The sequence below is a fragment of the Rattus rattus genome, chromosome 5 (genome assembly GCF_011064425.1).
Source record: "Rattus rattus isolate New Zealand chromosome 5, Rrattus_CSIRO_v1, whole genome shotgun sequence".
Taxonomy (NCBI): domain Eukaryota; kingdom Metazoa; phylum Chordata; class Mammalia; order Rodentia; family Muridae; genus Rattus; species Rattus rattus.
The window spans coordinates 131,741,822-131,761,079 of NC_046158.1; the positions used below are offsets into that span (position 1 = coordinate 131,741,822).

Consider the following 19,258-nt stretch of genomic DNA (forward strand, 5'->3'; position numbering starts at 1 on the left):
CCTCCCTCCTATCCATGATGGAAAGTGGGCTGGCTTGATTTCCTTCTGGTCAGACATCTTTGAAAGAATGGGAGTGTATGGGATTTGTAGTAAGAGTTTGGGGGGTGATTGATCCATTGATGCAGGAGACAAGTGTATGTGCGGGGGTGGGAGTGGGGGTGAGGACGGAGGATGTGTGTGTGGGGGTGTCAGTGAGATGAACATGTCATGATTTCTAATCTCCACGATATTCTCAATGAAATAGGAAGCAAAATCAGGAGTGAGGACGAGAAACAAGTGTTGAAGTTGGATGAAAGCGGAGGTAAAGAAAAGACTGTTTGAAAATATGTTAGCAAGTCCGCGGGGCCTCTGCGGTTTTGCCTGGCTAGGTTGGTCTCCCTCCGCATTCCAAGGTTGCGTTTCCTTGGAGACTAGACGCTGCTAGCGGAAAGCGGCCTGGTCTCCTTGGGATCATTCTGAGACAAGAGGTGGCAGAAGAAGCCTCACGGGTATCTGGAGTCAGTTTGTACCTAGAGAATCAGGATTCTTTTCCCCAATGGCACAGAAGTAAGCAGAGAGCATGGGGGTTGGGGAGGGGGAAGCGTATGCGTGGGCTCCATCCCTCAACGGTTGCTTTCCAGGCTCCAGCTCCTGGTGTCCTTTGGTAAAGTGGGGCTGCTGGATCCCTGCTTGGGCTGGGGATAATGGCACTTCTCCCACCCCCCCTCAACTCTTTCCAGACGCATCAGCTCTAGAACTCAATTCGCAGGGCACAAGATACAAGTACATACGAGTTCGGTGAGTTTAGGGGTGGGGTGTGGGGCGGAGAAGTGGGGCAGACAGGTGGATGGGAGGTGGTGGGGGAGGATCTCCGTGACCCTGTGTTCTACCTGCCTTCAACTCCCATGGTGATAACGGATGGAGGGACTCTGGGCCTGAATGCTAAGCCCAGAGCAAGCCTCCGAACCTCACTTATGGCCACTCACGATCTGATCAGTGAATCAAATTGCTTGCTCCCTGTTGCTACGGTTGCCAGAGGGTGGGTCTTGCTTTCTGTTTCTTCAGCTTCTTAGTACCTTGTAGCCTTGGTTCTGGCTGTCTGGTAAAAACAGACAAAAGCAATGGCCAGTAGTCACAGAACCACTGCAGGCCTTACAAATACTTCTCAGAATTCTTACACCAACTCAGAGAGAGGTTCACATGTGGGGTCACTTACTCCAGGATATGGATCCCCTGAAAGGACAAGTTGGAGTTGAACCCATCAACCCTGTGACTCTGTTATGTATGATGGCATTGTGTTCCCTAACAGGGGGCAGAGAAGAACTTGAAGCCATCCACCCTGCCTCCCCTCCGACAAGCCAAAAGCCACAGCAAAAGGAAAACGAAGAGTGTCACTAAAATCCAACCAGGTGGGCAGAGGCTCTTGGGAGTGATTGTGGATGTTGGGGATAAGCTGTAGTGGCTGCTTGTTCCCTTGCCACACCATTCATACTATGGCAGGCTAACTGGTGTGACAAAAAGCCTTCAATGTTCAGGTATTGATGTGGAAATTAATTTCCCAGCAATGCATCTGCAGAAGTATGGTGAGGAGCTGGTCTGCTCTATACAATGATTCAGAGATGTGGGCTCCTTTCACCCCATTGATCTAATGGTTGGTAAGTCTAATGTCAGGGACCAAAGAGAGAGCAAGAACATATACCACATGTATTCTTTCCAGGAGCTGTAACTCCCATCACATGACCACCCATGACTGGGAAGCTGGGAACTGTCTGGCTCTATGTTCAGGAGGGGAACAGACAGTCTGGGAGAATGTACAGAGTCATCTTTAGCACATCATTGTTAACCTTTCCAGGGGAATTCTGACGGCTTGGTTTGGGTAAATGTGTGTTCTCATCTTGGCGGTGCTGTTCACTCACTTGGAAGTGAACTTTCAGAGCCTTAGGCATCTTCATTGTGAAAAAGGACCATTGCAAGCTAGGCAAGGTAGTGCACATAGTAATCCTCCCAGCACTCAAGAGGCTGAGGCAGGAGATAATGAGTTGAAGAGCAGCTTGAGCTTCAAAGAGCCATCTCTGGGTTGTGTAGCTGTTTCTTCCCAATAGAAGCATTCCCCACCCTGGAGGGAGAAGTAAAGGAAAATCACAGGGTTCAGGAAGTAAAGGAAATTAACAGGGCTCAGGAAGTAAAGTTATAAGGCTCAGGATATTCCTTAAAAGCCGCAGAGCTCCCAAGGACTAAACCACCAACCAAAGAGTACACATAGAGGGACCCATGACTCCAGTCATGCACATATGTAGCAGAGCATGGCCTTGTCAGACATCAGTGGGAGGAGAGGCTCTTGGTCCTGGGAAGGCTTGATGCTCCAGTGTAGGGGAATGCAAGGGCAGGGAGGTAGGAGTGGGTGGGTGGGTGGGGTAGCACCCTCATAGAAGTGGGGAGAAAGGATAGGATGGGGGTTTCCTGAGGGGAAACTGGGAAAGGGATAACACTTGAAATGTAAATAAATAAAATACCCAATAAAAAGAAAAAAAGAAAAATTATACAAAATAATTACACACACAAAAATAAAATAAATAAAAAAGCCACAAGGCTCCTCCTCTAGCTGCCCAGAGAGATATGGCAGAGCTGTTTGCAAACAAGGAGCTCCAGGAACACAGCTTTTGTGAATTTTCATCCATGCTTGGCGTGGGCTTTGGGAGATACAGCTGCCCAAGTCATCTCTGCCATCCATGCTCCCATAACTTAGTCCTTAACTCCTCCTCCTTCAAGTAACCCTAGAAGACACTGGTTCCAGTGGCTAGACTTGGTTAGAATAATGTGTCTGGTCTGTTGTCTGGTGTCCTGTCTACATGTTCACACCTCCTGACTTAGGGTTTTTCTGCTGTGAACAGACACCATGACCAAGGCAAGTCTTATAAAGGACAGTATTTAATTTGGGCTGACTCACAGGTTCAGAGGTCCAGGCCATCATCATCTGGGTGGGAAGCATGGCATCATGCAGACAGACTTGGACCTGGAAGAGCCAAGAGTTCTATCTCTTGATCCGAAAGCATCCAGGAGGAGACTTTCTTCCACAGAAGAGATTCTCTTCCATACTGGGTGGAGCTTAAGCACTAGGAAACCTCAAAACCCACCTACATGGCAACATACTTCCTAATAGTGCCACTCCCCATGGGGTAAGCATATTCAAACCACCACAAGGCCTATGACTAAGTGTGGAATTTGTTACATGCTATGCCAATAGCTCAATCCAGGGAAGAAAGATATGAATAACAGAAACCTTTAAAATAAAAAAATCGGGGGTGGGGTGGGGGAGTGGCTAGCAAGATGGCTCAACTAGTTGTGCTTGCCAAGAAGCTTGAGGACCTGAGTTCGATCAATGTGGTAGAAAGAGAGAGCCACCTTCAGAAGGTTGTCCCCTGACCTCTACACATATGCTATGTGTCTTAGTCAGGGTTTCTGTTCCTGTACAAACATCATGACCAAAAAGCAAGTTGGGGAGGAAAGGGTTTACTGAACTTACACTTTCCACATTGCTGATCATCACCAAAGGAAGTCAGATCTGGAACTCAAGCAGGTCAGGAAGCAGGAGCTGATGCAGAGGCCATGGAGGGGTGTTACTTAATGACTTGCTCCCCCTGGCTTGCTCAGCTTGCTGTCTTATAGAACCCACTACCAGCCCAGGGATGGCACCATCCACAATGAGCTGGTTCCTCCCACCTTGATCACTAATTGAGAAAATGCCTTACAGCTGGGTCTCATGGAGGCATTTCCTCAGGGGAGGCTCCTTTCTCTGTGATAATTCCAGCTTGTGACAGGTTGACACACAAAACCAGCCAGTGCACTATGGTATACAGCATTTATGAATTGTCACCCATGCTGGGGTGGGTTTTGAGTTACTCATGCTCCTGTGACCCCCATCCCCATACTCCTGTAAGCAGCTCCAATAAACTCACAGGTTCCCTAAGCTAGAATTGGGCAGAATCATTCCTTTGGTTTGTCATCGGTGCCCCTAGGAAAAGTCATACAACACCCAATGCTGATAAGGAAAGGCTGGGACAGGCATGCATCAATGGCGGCTTGTAGAAAGACATCCCACTCCAAAATGATGAGATACACGTGACGTTCAAACACAGCTCTGTTCTTTTTCAAAAATGGATGACTATTAATATTTTTTGTGTGCACGAATGTGTGGGCAGATGCACACAGTTGTGTGCAAACATGGAGACGCATGTGCTAAGTGTTCTCTATCACACTGCCTACCCATCTGAGGCAGGGTCTCTCCCTGAACCTGGGGAACAAGTTTTCTCAACTAGGCTGGAAGCCAGCAAGCAAGGTCTGCCTTTATGTATCGGCTAGGAAGACTGGATTGGTGAGCTCTGGTGAGATGTCCCTCACTATAATGAAGTGGAGAGCTAATGAGTCTAACACTTGATGTCCACCTCTGCCTTCTCATGCATGCTCACACACATGCACCTGCATATACACCTGCTCTGATACATGCAAACACAGCTGCACATGGCAAAAATCAATCCAACAAGGTACAAACAAAAACGCAACACTTCTGTATGTCTGACACCAGACTTGTGCACGTGAGTAATCTTGTATTCTTCTAAAGTCCCAATAGTTTAGTTTAACACATGTCCGGGATCCCAGTACTTGAGAGGCAGACCCTAATCCTGCCGGAGGATTAGGAGAAAGCTATCCATGGCTGTATAGCTTGTCCAAGACCCTGTCTCAAAAATCTACCAAAAAAATCCTGTAGTTAACATATATATATATATATATATATATATATATATATATATATATATATAATCTCTCAGCACTTCTACTAAAATTTTCCCAGAATTAAGGATCTTGGTCTGTTAAATACTTAGTATGGTTGCACGTGGAGTAGGGATGTTGGCAGAGATTGAGGCTGGAGACAGGCAGGTGGGTGGTGGTTGCAGGTTGGTACAGAATCATCTGACAAGAAGCATGGTTTTTCCCCCCTCATCTCCTTCATCCCTTACTTTGCAGCCTAAGCTGCCCTCCAATTTGTTGATCCTCCAGCCTCTACCACCCGGGTACTAGGACCACCATGCCCAGTTTACACAGTACTAAGGACTCCGGGCTCTGTGCATGCTGGGCCAGCACTGTACCAATGGAGTTCTATCCCCAGCAGGGTCCTGAGCATCTGCTCTCCACTCTGTCTGAAATGCCTCTCCTAGTATCATAGAGATGGTCTGTTGGAGTTCTGCATAGCTGCAGTGATCCCTAGCCTGTGGCAGTACTAGTTACCATGACAGTAACTAGGAGCATGTATCGGGCCCTGAAGGTGTGGCATGTCCTATGTCAAGCACCTTAGGGCAAAGTGACACCCAACCTTCATGATCCACTTATGAGGCAGGCGCGGCTGTTCATATCTTATAGGAGGGAAGGAGATGACATGGCCTTCCAGATGACAGAGCTACTAGAAAGCCCTTCCTGTCTGCCTCACCTGATCTTTCTTCCAGCCAGGTGGGGAAAGCATGCATCTGGGTTTGTCTGACACTCTGTCCTCCTCTTGCTCTTGCTACCCCTGTGTTAGGGGCTGGAAAAACAGCAGGGCCGTGTTCTTTATTTTATTGGTCTCTCTCTGTAGTCCTGGCTGTCCTGGACTCACAGAGGTCTTCGGGATTAAAGGGGAGTACAACCACGCCTGGCTGTGGTAGGGATGATGTTGGCCGCGGTGGTTCTTGACTGTTGTTGTAAAAATATAAAGAATAAGAAAAAGTATAGTTGTCTTTTACCATGTTAGGTCACACCACAGTGCTCCAAGATATCTGCTAGATATCTGCTAGATATCTTGGCGGAAACACATCCCAACTCCACGGCAGTGGCCCAGTGTCTCCAGCCGCCGCACATTTTCCTACACTCAAACTGTCACATAAAAAACACTCAACACAATAACCTTAGATCCAAGTGATAAGATATAATTGCCCACCTAAACATACAAAGCCCAATACACATCCATCCCTTAAAAACGTTCGTAACAACCTGTAAAGGTACAGTGTGGAATCTTAAAGTCACCCGCCATATTTTCCTGCCTCGGCTTTTCTCCCTCTCTCCTGTCTCTTCTCCTTTCCGTTCCAGTCTCCTCATCTTCCTTCAAACTTCTCTCTCACCCACCTTTCCTTCTCATCCAACAACAGGCCTCCTCCTATCCTGTACCTGCCCCTCACCTGTATTTTACAGATTCAATGGGGAGAAGGTTCTGGTGAAGTCACCTGAGTCCTGAATACGTGATTAGGCAGCCGTCCTTGGGGCAGTGGAATTAGCATCAAAATATAGATAACTCCAGGGCAAACCACAACACTTGACTTCCTTTCTGGTTGAGAGTGTGGTTGGCCTTGGGGAGGGGTTCCACCCCTGGTTGTTGGGTCTTGCTAGCCATCCCTCTCACTTCTTGCCATTGCATTCTCCTGGCCTTGTCCCTTCCCATACCATGCCCAGGTTGTGGCTAGGGGTTTCTTTGTGGTTAGCAGTTTCATCCTTTGTCTGAGTCACATGGTAAATCTGTAACGAGGGGCCTGGGGCTGGGACCTATAGCACTCTCTGGGACCTGGTCCCAGCCTGTATCTACCCTCACCTTCTGTCTACCCTTTCCCATCTCAGTAGCACAGTCCCAGGTCTCTGTAGATATGACAACCGCAAAGACTCCACGAGCACTGCGAAGACGGGACCAAACGCACCACGGGAAAGTGCAGGCCAAGGTCCGGCTGATGAAGGTAAGAGAGGCCTGGGACAGGAGACTGCAGGCAGCTCCAGCTCTGCTGACTGAGGCCGGGAGCGCTGAGGTAGCACCAGTCAATTTCTGCCATACAGCAAGCTCATGGACACACACTCACCATTCTTATCTTGGAACAGAAATGACTTGTACTAGGTCACACATCCAGAACACAGTGGTATGGGGGGGTCAAAACTGTCAAGCTGGGGGGCTGGGGATTTAGCTCAGCAGTAGAGTGCTTACCTAGGAAGCTCAAGGCCCTGGGTTCGGTCCCCAGCTCCGAAAAAAAGAACCAAAAAAACAAAACAAAACAAAACAAAAAAAAAAACCTGTCAAGCTGGGCTGTAGTGTTTAGACGAAAGAATTAGACTTTCCTTACTTCTCTGTATTAGAAACCTAACCCAGTGGCTTGTCTTAGAGCTGGCTATACATTGCCCCCTTGCGGAGCATTGCCCTATGGTGCTTGGAAAGCAAGCTTCCGAAACCTTCACACCAGCTGATACCATTGTAACTAACTCATTTTCTTTCTTTCTTTCTTTCTTTCTTTCTTTCTTTCTTTCTTTCTTTCTTTCTTTCTTCCTTCCTTCCTTCCTTCCTTTCTTTCTTTTTTTTAAAGATTTATTTATTATAGGTAAGTACACCATAGCAGTCTTCAGACACACCAGAAGAGGGCATCAGATCTCATTACAGATGGTTGTGAACCACCATGTGGTTGCTGGGATTTGAACTCAGGACCTCTGGAAGAACAGTCCAGCCCTGCTAGCTCACTTTCTTATTTATTTTTTAACTTTCTGAGACCAGGTCTCACTGAGTAACCCAGGCTGGTCTTGAACTCACGATTCTCCTATCTCTGCCTCCAGAGTGCTGGAGTGCAGGTGTGTGACACTGTCTTATGGTTTCTGTAATCATCTGAACCACATTTTAAAGCTTAAAAAGCCAACGAACCAACAACCAACCAAACAACCAACCAAAAAACCTAACTGGTCTCATGTATCCTACCTTGTCTTAACTCACTATATAATCAGTAGAAGGTGACCTTGAACATAGTGATTTCCAGACCAGGGAGGGTTAAATGGTGAGAATGTGTCTCAAACAAAAAAATACTAAGGAGGCTGGAGAAATGGCTCAGCAGTTAATAGCACTGATTGTTCTTCCTGAGATCCTGAGTTCAAATTCCAGCAACCACATGGTGGCTCACAACCATCTATAATGGGATCCAATGTCCTCTTCTGGGTCTGAAGATAGCTATTGTGTATGCACAAACATTAAATAAATAAATAAATAAATAAATAAATAAATAAATACAGAAGGAAAATGAAAAGGGAAAACATCTTTGCTTTGAAAATGCTTTTCCCTCCAACCCACCATTTTGCTAGATGGTTTCAATGGATCTATCATTTGTAGGAAGATCTGTTTCTGATATTCTTTTTATCCCGACTGTAGGAGAGTTTATGAGGTATTGTTTGTTACACAGTGTGGACATGCAGATTGTTGCAGTAAACTGTGCCCCTCAGGCTGTCTTCTGCAAGTGTTCTGTCGGTTAGCAGCCCTGACTGATCACCTGTGTGCCAGGCCCTGTTCTGAGCTTGGAGATAGACCCGGGCTGGGCTCTGGCCTGGAAGAGACAAGTGATTAAACATATAAAATGAGAAGTGATAAGCCAGAGGCTGTGGTAGCTCGTGCTCGTAATCCCAGCTTCAGGAAGGCTGAGGCAGGAGGACTGCCCAGACTGCATCCTGAGTTCAAGGCAGACTTAGACAACAGAATGAGAACCTGTCTTAAACAACAACAACCACCACCAAACCCCAAAGACAAAAATAGCAATATTAAGGAGGCACAGCGATAATATGAGGAAACCAAGACTAAGGTTGGAGATTGAAGGGGCCCAGGGGAAAGTGTTGGAGGCCATTTTAGATAGGCCAGCCAAGTAGTGAAGTAGTGTGGGAGACAGCTGGGGGAGGTTGTTTACAACTTACTAGTGCCTGGCGAAGGGCACTGTACAGGGTGTTGGATATGCGACCATGTATGCAGTACAGATACAGGGCTTAAACTTCACTTGAGACACAGAGGAATGAATTAAAAGCCCCCACAGACGAGTCTTAATTGATCTAGCGTCTGCTCACAGAGCGCCACGGGCTGTCCTTGCACTGGTGACAGCACCACAAGAGCGCAGACACAGTCTGCCCTCCGGCTGTGATTTGCTGCTGGAAGGAGACCAGCAAGTCGATAAGGACAGGCCTAGTACGGGAGACGGGAGTCCTAAATGGAAGTAGGTCAGGAGAGGAGACACAGCTACACATTGTAATCGTATGATGACATATTGAGGTCAAGGTCAGGCAGGAGACACATGAGTTCTGCGGTTAGACAAATTAATTTCTAGAGCACAGGTCATAAAATCCTATTTCTCAGAGTCACTAGGAGTGGTGTGTGGGGGTGTCAATGTGTATTCAGGCTTACTGTCCCCAGGCACGTGAGAGTTGCATTTTTTTTTTTTTAAACAAAGTTATTTCTGGATTCAGGGATCTGGAAATGTGGGGTTAAAACCTTGAGTGGCTAGTGGTCACAGACAACAGTTCTGCTAGGCACGACCTGTGTCCGCTATGGAAACCGAACTTCTATAAAGTGGGACTAATAATAGTTCCTGTCTCCCAGGATGCTATGAGGTAATGCAAATGTAGGACACAGCGCCAGCACGCGGCAGCCACAATGCACTTGCACTGGTCTTGTTATCAAGTACAGAATACAGGAGCTGAAGGCCAGGGCAGGTGCAGGAATCAGGAGACCACAGGAAGAGGAAAGAGAGCATGCAGATGAGATGGGGATGGGGGTAGGGGTGGGGGTGGGGTGTAGAGCCAAAGGAACCAATCTCAGCTGCTGTTTGCTGGGCCCATGCTGAGCTGCCCAGCATAGCCCCAGTGGCTGTGCTAAAGATTTTATCTTATTTCTATGTGGCAGTTCTCTGAAGCAGCAGTTAGCCATTAGCTGCTTCCAGTGAGTACCAGTGAGTGATCTGAGGTTAATTAGCTTGTTCAGGTTCCCCAGGATGTCAAGTAGCAGACCTGGGAGAGCCCAGTCCTACTCCCGAGATGCGCCAGCCTCTCCTGGCCACTTATGTTTTTGAGACGGGGTATTTTCTGTCACTCACGTTGGCCCGATTAGCCAGGTGATTCTCCTGCTTCAGCCTGTGCTGGTTTGACCTACTTGTGCCACCGTGGATTGGGCTTCTGGTAGCACGAATCCCACAGGGTTCTTGAGGCAGGATAACGGAAGGACAGACACCAAGCCTCTGAAGTCTGTCTTCTCCGGCTCCGTTATCACTTCCGGGCTGTGTGACAGTGGTATTTGACCTCTCCGAGCCTCCACTTGTGAGCTGGAGGATGATTCCATGTGTCCTCTGTAGAAAAAATCGTAGCACTTGTCGGCTCTCATGTCCAGTAGGGCATTTGTTGTTATTATTAATATTCGTTACTAAATTTTAACATTAGTGAGCTTAACTACCACTGGGGGTAACCTTGGGCAAATCACTTACCCCTTCATATTCACTTTCCATGGGGGAGAAATATGATGAAAAATCGTTGTGTTCTCCCCTCTACCCTTCCCTGCTTCTAGTCCAGATCTAGCCTAGCATCTTGGCTGCCTTCTTACCTAAACTGGGCCCTTATCTTGTATATTTTTTGTAGTTTTCACTGATTCTAAGAGGTCTTTGGTGATTGGGTCTATCCTTATCTACTGAATGTCAGTTATTTAAATGGTGATGAGCCACCAACTGTATTCTCATCTCAGAGATATGACGATGGTGCGGGGATGGTGGGGATGTGTGGAAGCTCAGTGAGTCAAAGGCCGCCCAACTAGGCAGCATTTACTGTGGGATGTCAGGGGGCCGGGAACATCTTTAGTGGCCAGCAGGTTTGGATGACTTTCCTCCCTGCCCCTGCCCCGTATCCGCAGTCAATGCTTCGAAACCAGCGGACCTTGCTCCAGGAGCTCTACAGCCATGAAGGCTACCTCAGCAAGCTCAACCAGGAGCTGATCAAGACCATCTTGGAAACTGAGGACAACATGGCCTTGAGCGTGCGTGAAATGCTGCAGCAGCAGAACATCCTCGGGGTGAGTTGTCTGCCGCCTCCTTCCCGCGCAGGCGCGCCCTCTGCTGGCTCCTTTCAACCTCTGCGCTCCCCGCCGCCTGTGAGAGAATGCAGTGCCTCATTTCACCGGTCACCTGTGTATTGGAGCTCGGTGGAGTAGATCACAGTAACGCTCACCTCAAAAGGGAAGGCGTAGCCGTCATACCTGACCCTTGTGCAGTAGAAAGTATTTGATGCTGTCACTACCACCTCCACTGCCTGCCAGGTGTCCATAGTGAGACACCAAATGGTTTTGTACAATCACATATATACACACATATATGTATGTATGTGTGTGTGTGTTTCTGTGTATATATGTATGTATGTATGTCTATCTCACAACAGCCTGTCAGGGCCGGCACTCTTTTTTTTTTTTTTTTAAGTTTTTTTTTTTTTTTTTTTTTTTCGGAGGTGGGGACTTAACCCAGGGGCTTTGGGTTGGTTGGGCAGCGTTTTTCCACTTGACTAAATCCCCAACCCCAGGGCCGGCACTCTTTTTACCCTCATTTTACAGATGAAGAAATGGAAAGAGGAAGGCTAAGGAACTTGCTCCAGGTCCCCTAGAGAGCAAGAACCAGAGGCAGGATTTGAACCCAGGCAGTCTTTCCCCAGGACCTGTGCCTTTCTTGCCCTGGTATCACTGTTTTTAGGAAGCACAGTCAATTGAATCCACTGCTACCTTGCTGTGGGAGTAACTGGAGTACTGTCTAGAGCCTATTATGAAGTTCTTTCCTGTTTTGAAGATGGCCATCTTCTTACCATGTCCTTATATGCCTTCTCTTTGTGTGCATGGAGAGAGTGCTGCCGTCTTGTGGGGTCACGTTGGTCCTCTTGAGAGGCTGAGGTCCTGTCCTGTGACCTCAATCACTCTTATTTGCTTCCCTAAAGAAGGTCGCTAGCTCAAGAAGCAGTTACACCTAAGAAGCTTGAGGGACACAGCCCGATTTTAACAGAGACCAAAGCCACACAGTTCTTCAACCCATGGAAACTTCTTGTACACGCGCATACACACATGCACATGCACATGCACACACTCACCCTTACATGTGGAAGCTATTAGGTGGTGGTGTTCATATCAGGACATGTGTCCTGTTCTTTATTGAGACAGCATCTCTCCCCGGAACCTGAGGCTTGTGTGTTAGGCTATGTTGGCTGGCTAGTGTGCCTCAGGGATCTGCCTGTCTCTACACTACCAGTACTAGAATTGTAAACCCACAACATCACTCCCAGCTTTGTACTATGGGTTCTGGGGATTAGACTATCCTGGGTACACCTCTGGGCCCTTGGGAAGAGCCATTATGTGACACCTTATCTACGTACAGCCTTCCCTCTAGTGGGGTCATGGTAAGTTGCAGTTAGCATTGGACATGTGCTGCACTGGAGGTGAGGAGATTTGGGGATCCCAAAGGGGACCTCTGCACAGTATCAGGAAGGCTTTCCTGGGGAAAGCCATGCTTGAGCAGAAGTCTGCAGAGGTGCGAACTGGAAGAGGGAGGATGGATGGGGACTCCAGGCAGTGGGAACAGATGTCCCAGACATGGGGTGAGAGGGAGTAAAGGAGGCACAAGGAGCTATAGTTGCCATGGAAGGCTGGACAGCAAGATGTGAGTGAGGGAGATGGGAAAGTAAGCTTGCCCTAGGCCACCATAGTAAAGGGGCCTTTTCAGCCCTGGTAAGGGTCCGTTGGAGGTTAGCATGGGAGCGATAGCACTCCTCAGGTTGCTGGGGCTGGGAGTGGGGTTGTGGAAATGCTCTTGTGGCTGCAGCCCACTGTGAGCTGGAGAGCCAGCAGAGGCTGGGGGTGAACTGACCTTACCCCTCCTGTAGAATATCATCGACATCTTGGAGTACTCAAACAAGAAGAGGGTGCAAGAGCTGAGGTCTGAGCTCCAGGAGTGGAAAGAGAAGGAGGAGAGCAAGACAAACAGTAAGGGGTGACCTCCTGGGCCTCATCTGTGAGTTTCTTGGGGAGGGCAGCTCTTTGTACCCCATGTCTGATGCTACTCAGCCCCTGTGCTGCCTTCTAGGGAGAGCACGATGTTGAGCTTTAAAGTGAGTAGCTCGGGGTTGGGGATTTAGCTCAGTGGTAGAGCGCTTGCCTAGGAAGCACAAGGCCCTGGGTTTGGTCCCCAGCTCTAAAAAAAAACAAAATAAATATAAATAAATAAATAAATAAATAAATAAATAAATAAATAAATAAATAAATAAAGTGAGTAGCTAACAAAATCCGAAGAGCATTCAGTGTTTGCCTGTGTGTTCACCTGCTGTGACTCCTGTGTTCACCTGCTGTGACTGCACACTCACGGTGACCTCCTGTGTGTTCACCTGCTGTGACTGCACACTCACGGTGACCTCCTGTGTGTTCATCTGTTGTGACTGCACACTCACGGTGACCTCCTGGGATGCAGGGACTTTTCTCACACTCTGCTAACAAGGTGTCTGAGGCTGAGTGAGAGGAAGTACCTGCTGTAGGTTTTGTGGTTAGAAGTTGGAATCTAGGCCTAGCCTGACTTCCCATCAGGGTCTGTCTGGAAGGAGTGGCTGGGACCCAGGCCTTCTGGCTTCCATTGCTCTAGAATGTATTTTTTTCCCCTTCCCTGAGCAGGATAGATACTGAGGGTGTGTGTGTGTGTGTGTGTGTGTGTGTGTGTGTGTGTGTGTGTGTGTGTGTCAGGGGGCTTGTGTCAGGAAGTCTAAGACACTGGAGATACACTCCATGGGGGAAGGAAGACTAGACATTATCTTTTATTCATTATTCGTTTTATTCATTATTTTGAGGCAAGTCTCACTCTGTAGCTCAGGCTGGCTTGCAACTCACTTTGTAGCCCAGGCTTACCTTGAATTCTCAGCAGTCTTCCCACCTTAGTCTCTTTGGAGCTGGGATTATAGGTATGAACCATCACGTCTGCTAGATTTTGTCTTAATCCTGCCAAGGGCTCCATTGTTGACCCTGGTCTTGCTTCCTCAGGAGCATGTGTCTGAAGATGCTAAGAGCTGGTTAGGGAACTCTTGGTGAGGACCACTTAGCAGTCAGCAGAGCTGGACTGGTCCAGGGATCTTACACCTTTTTGTTTCTCTTTTCTGAGGCCTCAGACACTAGCAGCTTCAGTTTTTACCACCTCTTTACTTGTGTGGGCACACCTCAGCCCAGATTCCAGTCCAGTGTCAGGGGCAGCTAGGTTTTCGGGGTCTTCTGGAAAGGTCCTCTGAAGGAAGTCCCAGACACCTGCCCTTTTAACTGCCTCTCCCCCATGCTGTTCCTCCCCAGCACTTCAGTGGGAGGTGGAACAGCTGAACTCTGAAATCCGGAAGGCCAATGAGGAGGTGAATTTACTAAGCACCTACATGGACCACGAGTATCCCATCAGGTTGGTTCAGATCGCCAACCATGTGCGCCTGGTGCAGCAGGCAAAGGACAGCCAGCAGGTAAGGGGACCCCTGGGCTAATACCTGGACTCCCTGGAATGGGGAAGTAGTGGCCAAGCCCTTTCTGCTGAACCCCCCTCCTGCCCCAGGACGAGCTGGACAACCTTAGGGAGATGCGTGAAAAAGTCCTGGCATTTTTTTCCAACATAATTCAAGAGAAGAGGAGGAGAATCCTGAAGTCTCTGGTGGTGGTGAGTGCTGGCCTGGCCCTCCTAGCTTCCCTGTCCTCTGCTTCTGGTGTCCTGTCAGTCTCCTATGTACCCTGCCTAGGGTACCCAGAAACAGACTTCTCTCTTTTCCATAGAAAACCCAGAAACCCCACGAGAACAGACTTCTGCTGAAGACCCGGGACAGCCGGCGCCTGCAGAGGTGCGTGCTCTGGTTTGAAGAGGTGAGGACAGCAGGAAGGTGGCCTCTGGGAGGGAGCTGCAGGTGGGCCTTGCCTTGTGCTGCCTTGGTCCTTAGAAGGGGCCTACTCCGGCATTGGCCTGCTTCCTTGATTGTACCATTGCTGTCACTCATCATTCACCTCCAAGGGGATGCGTGTTGGTTCCACCCTCACTCGTGGCCACCATTGCAGGCCATGATCCGTTAGCATCATCCGCAGCGCTAGCCACTGCCCTGCACTGTAGGGAGTGGTCTTAATGTTTTGATCTAATCCAGAATATACACGAAAACGATGAGGATCCTGATCCCCAGTTGGTTTTTGACTGATCAATAAAGATGCCAGTGGCCAATGGCAGGGCAGAAGAGGTGGGACTTCCAGGTTCCCGCAGGTGAGATGAGGAGAGGGAGGAGGGGAGATTCACCAGGCTTCGGCGGGAAAGAGAGCCATTAGCCATGTGAGATCTCGGGTGGAGCGGCCACTGGACACTTCCCCGGTTGGGCCTAGGGTAGCAGGTGGGAGATTAGAAACACAACTAAGCTGAGGGCAGATTTAGGGTACTAAGCAAGGAGAAGGTGACCGGGCAACGAGGTAGAGGGAAGATTTAGAGTGTTGAGCAAGGAGCAAAGGGAAGGGCATGCTAGCCACGGGAGGCTTAGAGGAGCCCAGCCACGGAACATAAGGCAGTTTAAAAATGAGCTACTGTGTGTGTGTCCTGTGGGTCTGAAATGGCCCCTGGGTGGGTGCGTGCATGCAGCTCGCCTGGAACTCGAAGCATTGTAGACAATATTACATGCTACACTCCACCCCTTGGCCCACACTCAGAGTTAGGGGACGAGGGCCCACCCTTTGTCGAGTGAGTGGCATTGTCTTGGTGCCATCAGTTTTCAGCTCCAGCATCACCTTGTTTCTCTTACCATGTCCTGCCCCCTTGTGACTGGCCTCCAGTCTTCACCGTTCTCTCCCCTCTCTTGAGAGGCCCATTTCTCTCCCTGTACAGGAGGTTGACTCTGGCATCAAGCGCATCTTAGTGACAGGGCCCATCCCATCTCCCCAGACACCGTCCTTCCATGGTGGTGTCCCGTCTTCCGCAGGTTTGGACTTCACGCTTCCTTTCTGTGTCTCTCTCCTCCTTAGCTTATCAAGCAGCTGAAAGAAGAGATTCCCATGTTAATCTCAGAGGTGGAGCAAATGTATGCAGAAATCTGGAACCCTCGAGAGGCCGTTTTTAAGGACGTTCTGCTGCAGAGACCCAAGTATGTAGTTTTGGCTGCCATGCTGGGCTGAACAGACTGGTTCCCAGGGATGCCAATTTGGGGAGGTGGCAAGAGCCAAGGCACGCATCAGGGAGGCCTGGAGGTGCTAGCCTAGGTGTAGTTTTCCCTTCCCATTTCTGGTGTGGCTGAACCAGGTGGTTGGTTCCAGGAAGGCACAGGGGCAAGAGTGGAAAGGGCATCTTTTCTGCCTGGCAGATTTCTCTGCCCCAAGGGGAGAAGGTCTTTCCTTCCAAAATTAACCCCTGGCCTGCTTTCCCCAGGATTAGGCTCTATGGTAGAGCCAGATGGTAGTGTGGGAACAGGCCAGGCCTCTTCACGATGCCACCACAGGACCTGTGTGGTGGCAGAGCCTAGCACTGCAGATTATAAGTTTTTCCCATTCGTCTCCCTGCCTCCCAGGCCTTCTTTGTGTCCTATCCCCATTTTGTGCTTTGAGAAGGAGTCTCAATTTGTAGCTCAGGCTAGTTTCAATTATTGATCCTCCTACTTAGGCCTCCTGAATGCTGGGATTACCATGTGTTTAGAAAATTTCCTTCCAGGAGGGAGGGGATGTCAAGCAACATCTACCCCTAAGGGTGTAACGACAAGCTAACATTTGATTCCATCAAAGTTCCTCCAGGGAAACTAATGAGTTTATTGGGCATCCTCCCGGAGCCTGGATGAGGAGTCACTGACAGGATTATGTGTGAACCCAGAGTAGCCACACTGGAAAGCCTGCATGCAGAATGGGTGATAGCTCGCCATGGGTGTGTCGATGGAGCCTTCTTACTCTGGTCTTCTCAGTGTATAAAGTCCGGCCTCTCCCTAAGACCTTGGAGCCATATGTAACTGGTTGGGAGGAGTGGCAAGATGCTCAGCTGAGGGCCCCATGACCCTGCCATCTCCCTTGTTCTCTGAGGGAATGTCAGTGGTTAGAACATCAGGGGTGTGAAGATGTTTTGCAGGCAGGCACAGCCCAACAGAAGATGGCGGCAGCGTGGCTTAGAGGATAGTCCTAGGCAGCACGTGCCTAGTTGTTCTTGCTGGTTGCCTGTATCCATGGCACCCTTTCCCATCCCCCTTCTTCCTTCCTCTGCTTTTTTCTTTTGAGTAATGCTGTTGAGTTTATGAAATATCAGGGAGCCCATGAATGAGAGGAACCCTTGGCTCTGCCACCATGGAGCCAAGAGGAGGACAGGATACTTGGAGATTCTGAGTTCTGAGCAGGGAGCTGCTGAGAGGCCTGTGAGCTTAGAAGAGCTTGTTCCAGGGCAGTGGGTCTGGGGCAGTCAAGGAGGACTCCCTGGGGACATGACATTGGCATGAATTCCTGCTCCCCTCTGGTCTTGGGGTCCTCATTAATTCTGTCAAATTAACTTCCTTCCCATTTTGACCTGTGTGTGTTATGTGTGTGTCTGTCTCTGTATGTGTATATGTGTGCATGTATGTGTGTATGTGTGTTTGTGTTCGTGTGTGTATGCGTGTCTGTATTCATATATGTGTATATATGTGCTTGTGTTTGTGTGTATATGTGTGAGTACGTGCATGTGTAGGCATGTGTGTGCTTGCCCAGGTGGCTGCAGGTCGTGTTTTAGGATGATGCCTCCCCAGTAAACGCCAGTATCATAGTGAAACTGGAGGTGTGTCCCCTCTGCCCCTAACCCTGGTGTCCCTGGTTGGCCCCTCACAGTCTCCTTTCCTTCTTCCTGCCAGGTGCACCCCAGACATGGCTGTTGAGCTCAACATCCCTCCACAGGAGCTGTTCCCTTTCTAGATGGCAGTGCTGCCTCCTCTCCTCCCTCCTCTCTTCCCAGCACCAGGGGTTTCGGCTATTGACTTACAAGATGGCGTCTCTATTATAAATCTGATCCACAGCCCTCCTCTACCCATCTCCCTTGCCGCTTGGACTGAGCAGGAATCCCCAGTCCAGCCTGCTTGTTCCTTGGTGCCAATAAAGCTGTGTTTGTGTTTGCTTGGGGCTGGTGTGTGGGGCCCCACCTAGGCCTTCCTGGATTATGTCATGGCAATGGCCTTTGTCTTAGGACCAGGGTTTGGGCTGCTGTGCTGATGGCATCTGGGGGAAGTGCTGGCTGGAGTGCTGCCTCTCCTCGTCTCCATGGCTTCCTCCTGGTCCAATGGGAGCTCAGCTTCCCTTGCAGTTGGGAGCCTAGAACAGTTGAGGCCAGCGCCAAAGCAGAAGGGAGACTCGTCGAGATTCACTCACCTGAGAGCTTCTTGGGTCTCCGAGGCTGATGGCTCTCTCTCTTCTGGCCTCGCTCCTCCAAATGCATAGGGATATGGCCTGAACTCAGGCTGCATGCACAGCTATTTACAGCACTAGACTGCAGTCCCTCATCTGATAAGAGCCATCCCCCAAAGTAAGCCACCTCTGCCTCCAGGGAAGGCACAAGTGTCAACACCCCAGACTCCTTGGCTCAACTTGGAACGACTCTACAAGACTGTTCTTCTGTCTGGAGGTCCTGGGTGGCTGGAGCTGCCTGGCCAGCATAGCAGCTGACGGAGGAAGGAGCTGAGATGTATTGAAGGGCAGAAGGTATTTGATAATCAATTCTGACACCCTACACTTCACCCAGACCTGACCTCCCCGGGACCTACCTGCTTCTGGCCACTCCCAGATCCATTTTGTGCTTCAAAGGACTTGGCTTCGGATAAAACAGCATAATTACCTTAAATTAGCAGTAAGACTGGGGCTCAGGCAAGTCCACAAGGAGGCTTCCTTCAGAAATCAAAGAATACCACTGGGACCTCTTTTCTGTTTCCCTGTTGTGTTCTCCAAGGGTCAGCACTTCTGTGGTTCCCCTATGTGCCAGCATTAGCATCTTCCGGGGCTGGGGCTTCTTTGTATGGATCCCACTGGGAAGAGAGTGTCCCACACTCCTAACCAGAGCACGGGCTGCTTCTATTACCTGCATCCCGTCTTGAGCCACTCTGGGGTAGAGAGCTGACTGATTTAGTCCCATGTTCCACCTCAGGGTGGAGGGAAGAGTAGAGCACGTGGTCTAACATAAGCCAATAGGCATTCTCCAGAATAATTTGGCTTTTCAAATTGACAGTGTTGGACACACTGTAAAATCTTTTAAATAGAAATCACTCTGCTTTACCTAGACGAGTGCATGGAGTCCTCAGGAGAGCACCGCTAAGAGGCAGGCATTGCTGTGACTTCCGTTTTGTAGATGAAGAAATGAAAGGTGAAGAAGTAAAAGTTTGTTTTTCCTGAAGTCATCAGGCCAGCCTGGCAGAGGAAGCCTTGGCCACAGCTAGCCAGGAAGGAGCTCAGCTAATTTGGACAGGGTTCCTAATGTTAGCTCCTTTACCA

General features: G+C 49.2%; 1 protein-coding gene across 1 annotated transcript; it reads left to right on the plus strand.

The window, feature by feature from the left end:
* The first annotated feature begins 207 nt into the window (after positions 1-207).
* Positions 208-17,899, plus strand: C5H20orf96 (chromosome 5 C20orf96 homolog). Its single transcript, XM_032902623.1, has 11 exons — positions 208-301; positions 713-777; positions 1,289-1,388; positions 6,619-6,731; positions 10,679-10,837; positions 12,682-12,781; positions 14,123-14,280; positions 14,370-14,471; positions 14,585-14,671; positions 15,803-15,921; positions 17,635-17,899. The coding sequence occupies exons 1-11, from the start codon at positions 208-210 to the stop codon at positions 17,693-17,695; spliced, it is 1,158 nt and encodes a 385-aa protein (XP_032758514.1). The 3' UTR covers positions 17,696-17,899.
* The last annotated feature ends 1,359 nt before the right edge of the window (positions 17,900-19,258 follow it).

Coding starts and splice junctions, on each gene's coding strand:
- C5H20orf96 (XM_032902623.1), top strand. CDS start 208: ATGATTTCTAATCTCCACGATATTCTCAATGAAATAGGAAGCAAAATC. Junction 10,838..12,681: donor AGCAGCAGAACATCCTCGGG/GTGAGTTGTCTG, acceptor CCCCTCCTGTAG/AATATCATCGACATCTTGGA. Junction 14,672..15,802: donor GCGTGCTCTGGTTTGAAGAG/GTGAGGACAGCA, acceptor TCTCCTCCTTAG/CTTATCAAGCAGCTGAAAGA.